We start from the raw sequence: 15,730 nt of genomic DNA on the forward strand, positions 1-15,730 counted from the left end.
GACTGGAATAAGCATTACATACAAAACATCTCATAATTCTAGATAAGATAAGAAGAATATGGGATGAAGGCTGGAGGATCATAGTTTACGTAAAATAACCAAATAATGTGTACTGGTAATGTGTGTAGCTGTGCCTGCTGGGATATTGACCCTTTATAATCTGGTGCATTTATTGGCTGATGGAACTCAATATACTGTATACCAGTTGGCTACCTGACTACCTTAGAGCTTACAGTGATCCTGCTGTATACCCTGGAATCCCATTCTTTTATCAATGGATCATTATATTAATCCATAAAGTAATGTACATTGTGAATGAGCTGTGGAGACAAATAGTAGAAAAATATTAATTGTGTAACTCATTATACTATCAGCTTATAGGTTTAGCTTTTGTAAAACCATGATGAGACATGTGAGGGAATCTCACAATAGTGCAAGACAGATATATGACTTGTATATATACGGTCGGTTTCTGATATATATGTTTTCCATTGTGTCCCTGAGCAGGAAACAGAGAACTCGTGAGTATGACTTTCTTTAAAAGTAGGGATTACTGATCCCTTTAACAGCTGGAGGATAAGTACTCAGCGGTGTATAATGGTGATTAATGAGAACATAGAAAACTGGGGAATAATATTTAATGATCCCTATATTAAAAAAAACATAATCTCTTCCTTGTTATAGTTAAAAGATCATATATACAACGAGAAGCATAGTTGGTCCAGGCACCGGGGCTCTGGGTCTCAAATCTGTAGCACAGTATCCTAAATCAGGATTATTTTTTCTTTGAATGTTAGTTTAATAAGTAAACTGTCTCGTGATTTCAGCTCAGTGTAAGTACTGTATAATAGACAGAAACAGTCTCTTATCAGTAACCAATGCAAAAGATGAGATATTTGGATTTGGCAATTTTTTTTTATTAATGTTGCAGTAAACGGAACATATTTAGTCTTACGGACCAGAACTGGCCCAGTCTATTAATTACTTATAATCCGATATATATTCATATAGAGTGATATAGATAATAAGGTACCTATATTAAAATAAATCTATGTAAGCTTATTATCACAGGACATTAACTTATAACAGGAAGATGTCTACACTGTGATAATCAATAGAGGAACATAGCAGATGTAATAAGGTAAATGCAAGTTACCTAGATAAGAATAATGTTACACATATATGGGAATACCATTGGGGAGATTAAAGAAGATAAAGGATTTAGTTGCTGTATAATAATACACAGGAAGCTGAGTAGTAGCAGCACTTAGTGCCAGGAAGCTGATATAAGGGCTAATAAAACACATTTTCTATCTTCCCAGCTTTACTCATTATTTTAAATTGCTCTCAATCTAAACCTTTATTTAATTACAATGAGCAGTGAAATAACATAAAAAAAAGAAAGAGCAAAGCAATATACTAGATGTAAACATAAACAACAGAAATTAAATGTGTAAAATGTCTGGACACACAATTAACTTTTAGGGGTAGATTTAGTAAACTGAGGGTATGAAAAAGTGGAGATGTTGCCAATAGCAACCAATCAGATTCTAGTCATCATTTATTTTGTACACTCTACAAAATGACGGCTATAATCTGATTAGTTGCTATAGGTAACATCTCCACTTTTTCAAACCCTCAGTTTAGTAAATATACCCAATAGACTTCAAGATTTACTGTAAAATACACCAGCTATTGCTTTCTTTATTTTTCTCGCTTTCTTTCTTCTCTTTTTGTTCTTTTTCTCTTGACTGATTTTTCATGTAATCATTTTGTATCTTCATTTCTCGCTCATGGACAAAATTAACTAAAAAAGTCTTCCTTTTCTGTCTTTCCCTTTCTGGATTCCAAATTGTTTCCATCCTAAACTCAATATCTTTAATCACTTCACGAAAAAACCTTAGAACCTCCTCGTGTCTCCCTCTTGTCTTTATGTGATCTTCTGGGGTGAAATTTTCAAGTGGGAATATCTGTTCTACTCCCATGTCCTCAAAAATGGACTTCACTTCTCTCATATTTGGGTATGTCTTATAGGTAAGAACAACCACTGGAAAAATTCCTGTACAACATAATGTATATAAAGTGTTATTCCTGAATTATAATTTATACAGAATTGTACATCATACATTCTAGCTGTGCAAGCAATCTCTTTTGTTAGTGCTCTGTTGAAAATGATAAAACAGATATCAATATTGCAGACATTAAACATGAATCATATAGAACAGTTTATGTATTAAACCAAAATCACTTGTTGTTTCCGTGGCGCAACCTGGGATGGGGAAAAGAAGGAGGGGAAAAGGAGAGGGGGGGGGGGGGGAGAGCGAGACAGTATACACAATATAGCCAAGTAGTTTGTACTGGTGTCTGCAGATTGTTTATAGCTTAATTTGCAGATTTGGTCTATAGCTCTTTTGCTGCGTTTATAGCTCTAATGCGGTGTATACTGGGGTGGTGGTGGCTCTGCTATGTGTGTATAGCTCTTGTGATGAGGGCGGGCCGGGTGGGGGGGGGTTGTCTAAAGCTCTGTTTATAGCTCAGTGTTCAAAGGTCAACGACCGTTATGCTTATGCTCTTGGGTTTTGTAGTTTCCAACTACAAAACGGTAAGCTTTTGGCTTACAATCGAGGTTTTGTGGTGGTAAGAACCGATTATAGCTCAGAATGTTAAGCTCGTGGGTTGCAGGTGATTGTGTATAGTAGTGTGGGGTATGTATATGTTACTGGTGTGGTGAGCAATGTGTAAGAAGTTTTTGGGCTAAATGGAATAAGTGTAGGTGATAAGTGTTTTAGGTGTATATCTATCTATCTATCTATCTATCTGTCTGTCTGTGAGGGTCTTTAAGCTGTGTACTATTTTTTCTGATACTTTACCTGTTAGTTCTGTAACTGTTTTTAGCAATGTCTTTAATTCCTCTCTGTCTGCAGAACTGATTCCATTCTTCACACTATAAAAATGATATTCTTTTAATCTTTATTTCAATTATCTGTTTTTTAAATAATTTGAAATTGCAATCAATTTGTAGTATAACATAATTAAGCAACTAAATTACATCCAAAATTAAAATCAATCCATGAAGACTTAAATTCCATTATTCCCCCATCACAACATGTCACTGCCCCTGTCACATGCAGCCCTGTCCTCACTAACACATCAATCATCTCCTGATATACTCTGTGCTGCTGGAGACCCTGCTCCTTCCACTATATAACTCTCAGTCTGTGACTTCCTGCTGCCTCCATTCCCCTCCTCACATCATGTCACTGCCCCTGTCACATGCAGCCCTGTCCTCACTAACACATCACTCATCTCCTGATATACTCTGTGCTGCTGGGGGGACCCTGCTCCTTACACTATATAACTCTCAGTCTGTGACTTCCTGCTGCCTTCATTCCCCTCCTCACATCATGTCACTCCCCCCGTCACATGCAGCCCTGTCCTCACTAACACATCAATCATCTCCTGATATACTCTGTGCTGCTGGAGACCCTGCTCCTTCCACTATATAACTCTCAGTCTGTGACTTCCTGCTGCCTCCATTCCCCTCCTCACATCATGTCACTGCCCCTGTCACATGCAGCCCTGTCCTCACTAACACATCACTCATCTCCTGATATACTCTGTGCTGCTGGGGGGACCCTGCTCCTTACACTATATAACTCTCAGTCTGTGACTTCCTGCTGCCTTCATTCCCCTCCTCACATCATGTCACTGGCCCTGTCACATGCAGCCCTGTCCTCACTAACACATCACTCATCTCCTGATATACTCTGTGCTGCTGGGGACCCTGTTCCTTCCACTATATAACTCTCAGTCTGTGGCTTCCTGCTGCCTCCATTCCCCTCTCACATCATGTCACTGCCCCTGTCACATGCAGTCCTGTCCTCACTAACAATCACTCATCTCCTGATATACTCTGTGCTGCTGGGGACCCTGCTCCTTCCACTATATAACTCTCAGTCTGTGGCTTCCTGCTGCCTCCTTTTCCCTTCTCACATCATGTCACTGCCCCTGTCACATGCATAAATCAGTGATGCCTTATAAACAAATAATCATCTTGAACAATATGTTTTACTGTTTGCAATGTGTAACCGCATCCTTATTTATACCTTACAGATTATTAGATATATACATTTACAGCATCTTTGTGAAAGACCAATGTTTATTCCCAAAATGAAAACTTTAACCTAAGGAAAGATTTACCCCAGTGCTATTTAGATAAGGATATTAGACTGATTCCTTGTGTTGTAAAGATATCATATGTAGCATACTTTTTTCCTTTAGCACAGCTGCATAATTTCTCTCCCACTGCCTGCATGCAGGGCCGCCATCAGGGGGGTACAGGGAGTACAGCTGTATGATGCCCAACAGCAGAGAGGGGCCCCACTAGCCCTGGGCCCTAACAAACTTATTAGGGGACTGGCCTCTGCAGTGAATTAAGGGAGGTAATTGGTGCCATTTCTAGGCAGCAGCTGCGCTTGAGATGGGAGAGTTGGTATGGGGAGAGACCTCTGCGCGTTACTAAGGATGCAGCATCGGGCCCCATTGTAGGCAGCATGTCTGACTCCACTCCCAAGATGTCGGGATTGAGGTAAGCAAACTACTGCAGTGCTTAGATGGAACCGGGGATGGGGGTGGGAGGCAAATGTTGGTTCGAGAATAATTTAAAAATGAAGGTTGGGTGAGAGAAGGAAGGAGGGGGCCCTGTCTGTTACATATGTACTGGGCCCCGCAATTTCTGGTGGCAGCCCTGCCTGCATGTGTGCAGCAGGAGGACACAAGACACAGCACTAGATGAAGAGGGTAAGTGTGTGTGTGTGTGTGTGTGTGTGTGTGTGTGTGTGTGTGTGTGTGTGGTGGGGGGTAGGTTTTATCATGTGCTTTTAATGTAAGTGGGAGATTTAATGTATAAGAACAATAATGCCTTTGCTTGGAGGGACTTTTAATATACGAGGAGGGTGGAACAGGGATTTTAATGTGTGTGGGGGGTGTATTTTATGTGATGTGGGTGGGGTGTGAAATATTAATTTCATAGTAGATTGAGAGTGGGAGCTTTTAATTTAAGTTATTGGTGGGCTGAAGGTTGGGGATATTTAATTTAATTATTTGAATGTAAATACTATTTATTTAATGTTGGGGTTGTTTGGGTGGAAATTAATCTTTTTGTTAAAGGTGAATGACATTAATTTACTGTCCAGGTTGGTTGCTGGGGGCCTAATTAATAAATGTGGGTGCTTTTGATTCAATATCGGGCTGCTTTGAAGGGGGGAGGACTACTGTGTTCACTCATTGCTGGGATTTCTAAATCATGTACTTGTCCTTTTTCCAAACAGGGACCAAATATTCCAGGATTCAGACAGCAGCAACTGAGCTTAGCACATGAGCAGCAGCAACAAGTAGTGAAAGCAGCAAGAACAGGTATTAGAGAGCAGGACAGTCTAACAACTGTTCTGACGCATTCAGTAACATTGGCGGATCCAGGCGGGGGCGATCGGGTCATTCGCCCCCTAGCAGTGGCTAGCTGCCTGCAGCTGCACTGTGTGCAGGTCCGTTCGGCAGAGACAGGCAGACATAGAGTCCTGCCCGGCTGCTCTGATTGTGTTTTAAACACAATCAAAGTGGCCGGGCAGCATACTCTCCTTGCCTGTCTCTGCCGAATGGACCTGCACATACCGTGCAGCCACAGGCAGCCTTAACTGTCAAAAGGGGCGCAGGGAACTAAATCGCCCCTCTAAATCGCCTCCTGTAAAACAATATTCTAGATCCGCCCCTGCTCAGTCAGGATTTTATCCTGACTGTAGGGATAGTCGGGATCTATGTCCTGCTTCACACGGCTCAGCTCAAAAAGCTAGAACTGCAAGCACCTAACAGTAGTGCACGTAGCATTGTCCGTATATATGATGGGGACGGGAAGAGTTTAAGAACATCCGAGTACTTACTAAATTTATAGCCACACCCCCATGCATGCTGGCCACGCCTACTGGCGACGTTGTAGAGAACTTACCTGATCGGGGCCGTCGTCAGTCTTCGGGCGGCGACGGTCCCCTCTGTTCGGCCGGGGCGGTGAGCCAATCAGGGCTCACCTCCCGGCCGTTTGAAGTTACGCAGTGGCGGGCCAATCAAGACCCCCCATGTCACCGCGTAGCGTCGCGGCAACATCAGCGCGGCGCCGACTATTTAAGTCGGCGCCTGCGCCGCCATCTTCAGTCCGTCAGCGGAGAGACACGAGGAAGGACGTGTTGCAGAGAGCGGCGAGATCAAGACAGGAAGAACAGAAAGCAGCAGAGACCAGCAGTGGCGGCAGAGAGCCATTGTCAGGGCTAAGAGCGCCTCTGCTGCCGCCAGAAGACCGGCGTGTTCAAGTCCAGAAGCCAGCGGCAGAGCGGGGAAGCAGCAGCAGAAGGGGAAAGAGTCCAGGAGAAGCTCCCCAAAGACAGCAGCAGGTAAGGCCCTTGCGGACAACATCTCTCCAGGGACTTCGCCCGCAGCACACCTCCTAAAGTCGGGCACTAGGCCCGTGGCCACGGTCGGGCACAAGGCCCGTGGGACAGTTAATTAGGGGCACAAGGCCCAGGGAATGGGGCACTAGGCCCTTATGCAGTAGTGGGCCAGTAGGCCACCAAGTTGTTATAAGGGGACAAGCCACTGTTAGTAGATAGAGAGGGGGAGGCTCAGAGCCCCCAGGTACAAGGGCACAAGGCCCTTAGGTAGGTAGTGGCCTAGAGGCCATAGGAAGGCCACAGGGCCTAAGTAGGGGCTGAAAGCCCATAGCCTAAAGGGCACAAGGCCCTAGTAGTTAGCTAGGGAGGCCACAAGGCCAGAGTAGGCAGGGGCTAGTGCCCCTAGGTAGCAGGGCACAAGGCCCTAGTTAGAGGGCTCAGAGCCCTGAGTTAGAACGGGGGCTGAGGCCCATCAGTAGAGCACAAGGCTCTGTGAGTAGCTGGGCAGAGGCCCGAGGTGTGTAGGGCAGAAGGCCCTGGTGGTGTGTTACAGGCGTGAGAGCCTGGTGAGTATAGGCGCGGTCCTGAGTGAGGTGAGCACACGGAGTTAGGAGGTACAGTAGAGCGGAGGCTCCTGTGGGTGCTGTAGCAACCGGCTGGTTGGCTAGCAGCTGTGTGCTCTGGTGAGTAGCACGCAAAGTACTGTATACTGTATTTATTCTGTCTGTGCGGCGAGTATTGTTTATATTAGGTATTTTGTGGTGTGCTACATAACTGTGTCCAGGGGCAAGACGTCAGGCCCCCATTAAAGGTAGGTTCTTGTTCCTGTGTTTTCCTGTGCTAACCCGTGCTGTGGGGACAAGTGTAGTTTACCAGCTTGCATATAGTCAGGGGATAACACACGTAGTTTTTCCGTCCCTTAGGTCCCCGGGGTCACACTGGTTCCAGGAGGGGGTGGCTGAGTGAGTCGGTGGCAGTGCAGCACACCTTGAGGCAGTTCCAGGGGCGGCCCGTGGTTCTGGTTGAGGGTCCCCAAGGCCGATTCCGTGCAGGTGGACCTGTGGCTCCGGACGTAAGGACACGTGTTAGATACCCGAGTACAGGCAGTCGGGCGGTTGAGTTTTGATCGACTGTTCCGTGCGGCAGTCGACCCACGGGTTAGTGTGCTGTTTCACTGAGCCTCAACCGGGCCTGAAGCAGCCGGTCCTGAGGGTCCGTGGGTGACCCCATAGTGAGGAGACAGTCTCCTTGGTTAGACCTGGGTTCCAGGAGGGGGTGGCTGAGTGAGTCGGTGGCAGTGCAGCACACCTTGAGGCAGTTCCAGGGGCGGCCCGTGGTTCTGGTTGAGGGTCCCCAAGGTCGATTCCGTGCAGGTGGACCTGTGGCTCCGGACGTAAGGACACGTGTTAGATACCCGAGTACAGGCAGTCGGGCGGTTCAGTTTCGATCGACTGTTCCGTGCGGCAGTCGACCCGCGGGTTAGTGTGCTGTTCCACTGAGCCTCAGCCGGGCCTGAAGCAGCCGGTCCTGAGGGTCCGTGGGTGACCCCATAGTGAGGAGACAGTCTCCTTGGTTAGACCTGGGTGAGGGGGTTAGGAACCGCCCTCCGGTATAGTCCGTGAACACCGGCTGGTGTTCCCCGTAGTGTGTAGTGAGCAGTCCCGTTAGTGCACCACACCTAGTTAGTCCTAGTTGTTTGACTTAGTTGCGTTGCCGACCATTAGAGCGTTGTTAGGGTCGGGTCGCTGTTGTAGTCAGTTTAGCGTTTGTGGGTGCACACCTTTAGTCATCCGCAGGTGTCGGGGAGGTGCAGGAGAGCAGGACAGGAAGCGGGAGTGTCCCGGTGAGTATCATGCTCGATTCCCCCTTTTGGTTAGGCCCTCAGGAGGTGTGCGAGGTACTTGAGGCGGGACTGTTCCTGGTCTCAAGTGCCTGTAGTCCCCCGTGCCTTGGCGAGAGCAAAGTGAGGAGGCGGAAAGTGAGCCTGGACTGAGAGTGTCCTTGTTCATTGCCGTGTTCTCGGACAGCCCTTTCCTAATAGGCTCAGGTTAACTCTCCGTTTCTCTTCCTAGGGCGAGACCAATGAGTATACGGAGAACTTCCCGGTCCGGAACCGAGGTAGGATCCAGTCATCCACGCAAATCGTGGTAAGATTGCTTAGGTACTAGGAGTTAGTCGCACTGTGAGGCACATCTACTCGCGGGACCTTACAACGTGGTGTGGAAACCTCTCTGCAAAGCCTGCGATTACCCCTGTTATATGTTGACCTGTAAACAAGAAATCTGTATATATCCTAATGGTGCTTCAATGAGTGCAGCCCACACACACCCTGAAGAACATTTACACCAAACTGAAACTGAAAATGTAAAATGAAAGGCAGATTAGGCTGGTGCTCTCACTGTCTAAAGGACATAGACCCAGACCTTATATGGCTTCTTAAATATTAACGTGCAATAAATTAATATAAAGTCCCATAAATCCATTTAGCAATGAGAAAATCCTGACTTGTACATTTAATGTAAACATAAAGTAAACTTAATCTATAAAATTGTAATATATGTTGAGTCTTATAGAACAATTTCTCCTGAACAATTACTAGTCACATTACATAGTTAGAAAGGCTGAAAGAAAGACACAGTTCCATTGAGTTCAACCCTTCGTAACTTCTAATAAAATAATTTTAGAGAAAGGCAAAACAAAACCCCAGATGCCAATGTGACAGATGCCAATATAGATCAACAGAGTTAAAACAAAATAACTCACTGATTCCAAAAATGGTAATACATTCCTGTGATCAATCACTCTCAAAATGTCATTTACTGGGTATATCTACCCATATCACTTCTTACAAGAAAGGCATCCTATTCACCTTTATATTATGCTTATGAATTTGCAATCTCCACCTCATGTAGTAGGAAATTCTACAGCTTAACCACCCTTACAGTACAGAGCCCCTTCCTATGCCCATGGTGATACCACATTTTCTTCATTAACAACTGATGACCTCTTGTTTTCTGCACGGACTATGATACAAAAAGTTTTGCTAGGCAAATCTTTCAAGCGACCGCAAATATAGTTATATGTATCAAGTCTCCTCTAAGGCACCTTTAGTAAACACAACTAGCTTTTCTAAACTGTCTTTGCAATTTAATCTTTCAATTTCCTTTATTAATGAGGTTACCCACCTCTCTTATGTCCCTCTTACAGTGAGGTGTCTAAAATTGTACTCTGTATCCAAGGTATGGTCTAACTAAAAACATATACAATAGTAATACGATGTTAGAATCACATTATCCCCTTTTTCATGCTTTCTAGACTTTTCTTTGCCTTTGCAGCTGCTGCCTGACACTGTGCTGCTACTCAGCTGACTGACAGCTGGACCCCTTCTATTTTAATGTTCAAGTAATAGGTAAGTAACAAAACTTTTACTACAACCTAGGTGCAATATTCGACATTTATCTACATTCAATTTCATCTACCATTATCTGTCCCAGTTTATCATGTTGTCTAATTTATTTGTGTAGCACGTTACTATCCTTCTCTGTGTTTAATAAAAACTGCTACATTGTTATAAAATGGTACAACTGTGAAAGAATAATTAGTAACATTTAATTATATAATTTTGGTGGCTCAGTGGTCTCTTACCTGTACACAAATATTGGAAAGATAAAGTCAGATGATTTTACTACATTTTCCGACTGTATTATTCTGTCCACAAGTGTAAAGTCTTTTTTGTTGTTATATTGTACACCTTTTTTGACATTTGGCCAGATAACTTTCTCATCAAGTGGTAGTAAATTACCTGGAAGACATTTTACGTGAAATATTGTCTTATTTACAGGTATTAATCTCACCATGCATAATGAAGATACAATTTTCAAAATGCAACAACAACAATAACAATACAAAAAGAATCAAAATAATTAAAATTAAACGTCTCATGTACAAATTACCTAGTTGGGCAAATATTTCTCCTTTTTCATAGTTATTCATGGTGGGGCAGCCTCGGTTGTCCACTAGAGTAAGTGTCTCCGTCAGTGGATATGTGATTCTCGCCTTGGTTCTACCTCCATCTGAATATCTCACATCTGCATAAGTCTTATACTCTCCATCTTCTAGGACATATTTGCAGGTGTTGATGAATGATGACTTTCCATGACCTAAAAAGCCAAAGAGCTGGAGGAGAACACGGGTAAATCCCTGGTTACCTTTGGCACAATCATCTAGACTGAAATTAGTGATATACTGAGTCATTTCAGGAATTGTCTCCATGTCTGATCACTGTATGTTGTGCTGATTGTTGTCTCTTCAGAGCTCACAGGTAATGAGAAGGTGGAGAACAGCTGCCGTCCTTTTATAGACCTCAATGAAACCAAAAGTGAAACAGTTATCATTGTCAGGTGCTTGTAACTTGAGATAATAAAGATGTTTTTCAGTCATTTGTATTTTTAATTCAACAAAACATTGTACATTTCATGTATAAATGTATCATAAGTTCAATTTTAGTGTAAAATTTATAAAATCTATTAATTATTTTCTATTTCAGTCACTGTAATATTCATACTGGATTATACAAAGTGACCTCTTGTGGAGGCTGCATTTCTCCTCTTTTTCCTCTGTTTGTTAGAGTTGTAATAATGTTACAGACATTTACTTCTATATTACCAGCATACAACACAGCACTATAGTTAGAAACAAACTGTCACGGGCACTAGGAGTTTTGACCCAGAATTCCCCAGATGTAGCTTTACCCACCAGAGGTGCGGAGTCTAACACAGTGGCTGGTCTTCTCCAGGAACTCCCGCAAGGAAGTATGGGTTTTAGCGGCTTCCACTGTGCAGGTCGCGGCCCTCTGGGGAGTATGGTGAATATGCGGATACAGCTATATACAATGAGTACACAGATCTGCTTAAGCTGAATAGAAGAGGGAATGCCAGAAGATATATCTATATATATAAATATATATATATATATATAGTCTCTGAGTAGTAGAAACAAAGATGAACAGGCAAGTATGATGGGCAGTAATAATGGGAAGAGAGAGTTCCGAAGTGCCTAGCACGCAGGTAACTTATAACAGGCAGATGCTTGACAACTGAAGAAAAGTCTATACGAGCAGCCAATAATACAGTGTAGTGGAAGAGTCAGTGACCCGCAGCTATCACTACAGGTGCCCAGCAGAACTTAGTCCCGTTAATAGATAACATACAATGTAGCTTGGAGTAGGCTGTGGCTGTACCACTGGCGTGGAGTGAAGACTTGTCCAGGTGCAGGTAAAATACGAGGTAGCATGGAGCAGACTGCGGCTGGCAGGTATTACCACTGCCGTGGAGTGAAGACTTGTCCAGGTGCAGGTAAGATACGAAGTAGCATGGAGCGGTCTGCGGCTGGCAGGTATTACCACTGGCGTGGAGTGAAGACTTGTCCCGGTGCAGGTAAAATACGAGGTATCATGGAGCGATCTGCGGCTGGCAGGTATTACCACTGGCGTGGAGTGAAGACTTGTCCAGGTGCAGGTAAGATACGAAGTAGCATGGAGCGGTCTGCGGCTGGCAGGTATTACCACTGGCGTGGAGTGAAGACTTGTCCAGGTGCAGGTAAGATACGAAGTAGCATGGAGCGGTCTGCGGCTGGCAGGTATTACCACTGGCGTAGAGTGAAGACTTGTCCAGGTGCAGGTAAGATACGAAGTAGCATGGAGCAGTCTGCGGCTGGCAGGTATTACCACTAATGTGGAATGAAGACTTGTCCAGGTGCAGGTAAAATATGAGGTAGCATGGAGCAGACTGCGGCTGGCAGGTATTACCACTGGCGTGGAGTAGAGACTTGTCCAGGTGCAGATAGCATCCACAGCAAACAGGTACCATAAACAGGAACAGGGAACTCCATGGTACCTCAGCAGAATGAGGAGCAAGAACAGGCTAAGGTAAAAGGATCGCAGGTGTCTTAAATAGTGAGAAGTAATTAATCATCCAATGAGGAGAGGAACAAGGTTTTAACAGTCTGTAGGTCTGCACATGCGCAGACCCCTGGTCAAGGTGGCGGGTGGCCGCGGCGCAAGACAGGCACCAGCAAGACAGAGAGAGACCTAGGTCTTGAGCCAGAGGAACTAACAGTCCGGTGAGTGACACAAACACAGTAATAAACAAGACTGGGGGCAGATTTACTAAAGTACAGTTTTCTCACACCACAGGTTTTCATGAACTGATTTTTACAAATGTGAAATCATTAAGTGGAGGTTTGTCAAATTAGTGAAAAAGAGACTTGGGGGTAAATGTATCAACTGCCTATTTTTTCAACTTCCCGCTATTCTGCGAGTTTGCAGTGAAAATTTAAAGCGGCAATGGCTTTAAAGGCATTGTTTTGTCTTTAAAGCCATTGCCACTTTAAATTTTCACTGCAAACTCGCCGAATAGCGGCGAGTTGAAAAAATCGGCAGTTGATACATTTATCCCCCTGGTTCTGACAAGCAAAATAGTTCAAACTGTCTCTCAGAATTGAAAAACAAAAAAGTGATATAATGTAAAATAAAAATTCCCTCCCTTACATTCTCTAAAAGCTTGCCCTACTCAGCATCCGGCTGGTTCTCTTGGTGGGAGGGGTGAAAATATAACCAGACCTCTGCACCTAGCGAGAACTGGCCCAATGCTGAGAAGAACTGGGAACCTCCTTGTACCCCTGGCCATTGGGTACCAGAGTAATACGGTAATAATATAGAGGAACCTTGTGTGCAGTAATAGTGCCAGCATGCACTGACAGCCCATAAGTGTTCTTGCATGCTGGTACTACAAATGCCAGCATGTAAATTGATGCAAGCATGCACTATAAATGCTGTCCCTATCAAGAAAAAATAACTGATGGCCACATAATAATAATAATAATAAAGGAAATAGTAGTGTCCTGGTGAAAAACAACAAACTAGTAGTGGTCACAGTTGAAATAATATCAATAATAGCGCCCTTGGTCTAAAATAATATAATAGTAGTGCTCCTTAATAAATAAATTATTGCCCTCTTAATTAATAGCCAAATGTTTGCTCCATAATCAATATTTACCTAAAATATTTTTTATTTCTTGTTCCAAAATAACACAATGAAAATCTTGTAATCCATGAGAAAAAAAATTACGTAGACCCATGTACCAAACACACTGCCCCTGAGGGGCACACAACATAATATAAGTTAAGCTCCGTGATCCAGGTGCACCGATCAGTCAACAAAAGATCTACAAGCATTAGCATGCAAGCACACTCATTGGCTGTCAGTGTATGCTGGCACTTATAGGTCCATAAGAGGTTTCACTATATTATACTGTATTATTCTGGTACCCAATGGCCCGGGGTTGGCCCAGTGTTACTCAGCATTTGGCCGATACTGTCTATGTGCAGGGGGCTGATCCCTTTATCACCCCCTCTACGCAGAGGGCTGGACCAGATGCTGAGTAATCTGGGACTTTAGAAAATGGAACAGAAGGGTCATCTGTTTTTACTTTTCTTTAAATTAATCCAAGTGAGCCGGGCTCCCAACCACCCTGCCAAGCCAGGCACAGCACATCTTGCCACTCCACATAGGCAAACTGTTTTCACATCTGATTTTACCCTAAGACTTAGCCTGAACCACATGCGTTTTACAAGCCACCACACATCAGATGCAGTTTGAGCAAACCACACACTAAACCAAACTTTATTAAACTTCCCTCTGGATATGTTCAAGCAGGTAAAGAGGTAATACTGCCCTAGTTGGAAGCTTACAATCTGTATAATAATAAGAGTTAGACACCTAGGTTAAGTGCCACAGAATGTGCAGTACAGCGTAATGATGGTTAGCACTGCTGCCTCACAGTGTTGGGATCATGAGTACGATTACGACTAGAACTCTATCTGTGTGGAGTTCGTAAGTTCTTCCTGTGTTTCCTACAGGTGTTCCTGTTTCTTTCCACAGTCCAAAAATATACTGATAGGTTAATTGGCTGCGGACTAAAATGTATGTGTGTGGGTGCTTTTCTTTTTTTTTTTTGCTTTTTTTTTAAGGAATTCAGACTGTAAACTCCACGAGGGCACTAATGGTATAGCACTGTGCAATATGGTGGTGCTATGTAAATAAACAATAATAATACTTGCAATTTGGTGCAGCCAGATAGCAATTGGAAAACTCATCTAGCCACAAAGAGATGTAGGTTTGGGAGTCAGTAGGTTAATCAAATAATAATTGGATAAGCTTTATCATCATTTATTTATAATACATCACAAAAATCTGCAGCATAGGACAGTCAGTAAAAAAAAATCGTACAAAAATCGAATCATACATAGAAGCTGAATAAGGACATACGTTGTTTACAGAAAACGTGCAGACACAAGATATATGGAAGAGAGAACCCTGCGCTTGGAAGCTTATAATCTCTGTGGCCTGAAGAACTCAGTGTTCAGGGTCTGCTTGAAGGTGTGGAGGATGGGTAATGTCTACTAGTATGAAACAGAAAATTCCACAGTGGGTGCAGCCTGAAAAAAACTTCTGTAATGGGGCATGGATTGAAGCAGTTAATGAGTAAGGATGGAGGTACACTAGGGTTGGATACTTGTCTGCTTTTGTTATCACTGTACACTTCTCTCTTAGCAAATTAATGAGAAGTCTCAGTTTTGTGTATGGTCTTATATATTGATGGTGTCGAACGTAATAATTTCTCATCTTAACTGTCACCTTTTCTTTTAGGTAACACCACTCATCACTTATCATTTACAGGTACTCTAACAATATATCGATCCGTCTCTTCTCATCCATCCACCTCCGCGTCTCTGTCATCTACCGTCCACCTGGCCCCACCTCCATTTTCCTTGAAAACTTCGCCGCCTGGCTCCCTCACTACCTTTCCTCTGACCTTCCCTCCATCATACTTGGCGACTTTAATATCCCTGTTGACAACCGCTCTGACCTTGCCACAATCAAACTTCTCACCCTTTCCACCTCCCTTGGCCTCACTCAGTGGACCTCTTCCCCCACCCACTGTCTTGGTCACTCCCTAGACCTCGTCTTCTCCCATCTCTGTGATCTCTCTGACTTCTCCAACTCTCCCTTCCCTCTCTCTGACCACCATCTTCTCTCCTTCACTCTGTCCTCTTCCCAGGCTCCCACCTCGCCTAAATCTGCCTTCGCTAGGCGCAACCTTGATGCTATTGAACCCACTACTTTCTCCTCTCTCGAAACTCTCCTCTCACCTCTCCCCTCCCTGGACTGCCCTGACCAGACGTCTTCTCTCTACAACCTCTCCCTCACTACTGCCCTGGACATGGTAGCCCC

The 15,730-nt window shown here is 44.0% G+C and overlaps 1 protein-coding gene across 1 annotated transcript; it reads right to left on the minus strand.

The window, feature by feature from the left end:
• Positions 1–921: 921 nt before the first annotated feature.
• LOC142097163 (uncharacterized) lies at positions 922–10,779 on the minus strand. The gene is made up of 4 exons (XM_075178784.1): positions 10,391–10,779; positions 10,083–10,239; positions 2,871–2,944; positions 922–2,059 (listed from the first exon to the last, which is right to left on the minus strand). The coding sequence occupies exons 1-4, from the start codon at positions 10,707–10,709 to the stop codon at positions 1,674–1,676; spliced, it is 936 nt and encodes a 311-aa protein (XP_075034885.1). The 5' UTR covers positions 10,710–10,779; the 3' UTR covers positions 922–1,673.
• Between the last annotated feature and the right edge of the window lie 4,951 nt (positions 10,780–15,730).

Source organism: Mixophyes fleayi, chromosome 7 (genome assembly GCF_038048845.1).
Source record: "Mixophyes fleayi isolate aMixFle1 chromosome 7, aMixFle1.hap1, whole genome shotgun sequence".
NCBI lineage: Eukaryota > Metazoa > Chordata > Amphibia > Anura > Limnodynastidae > Mixophyes > Mixophyes fleayi.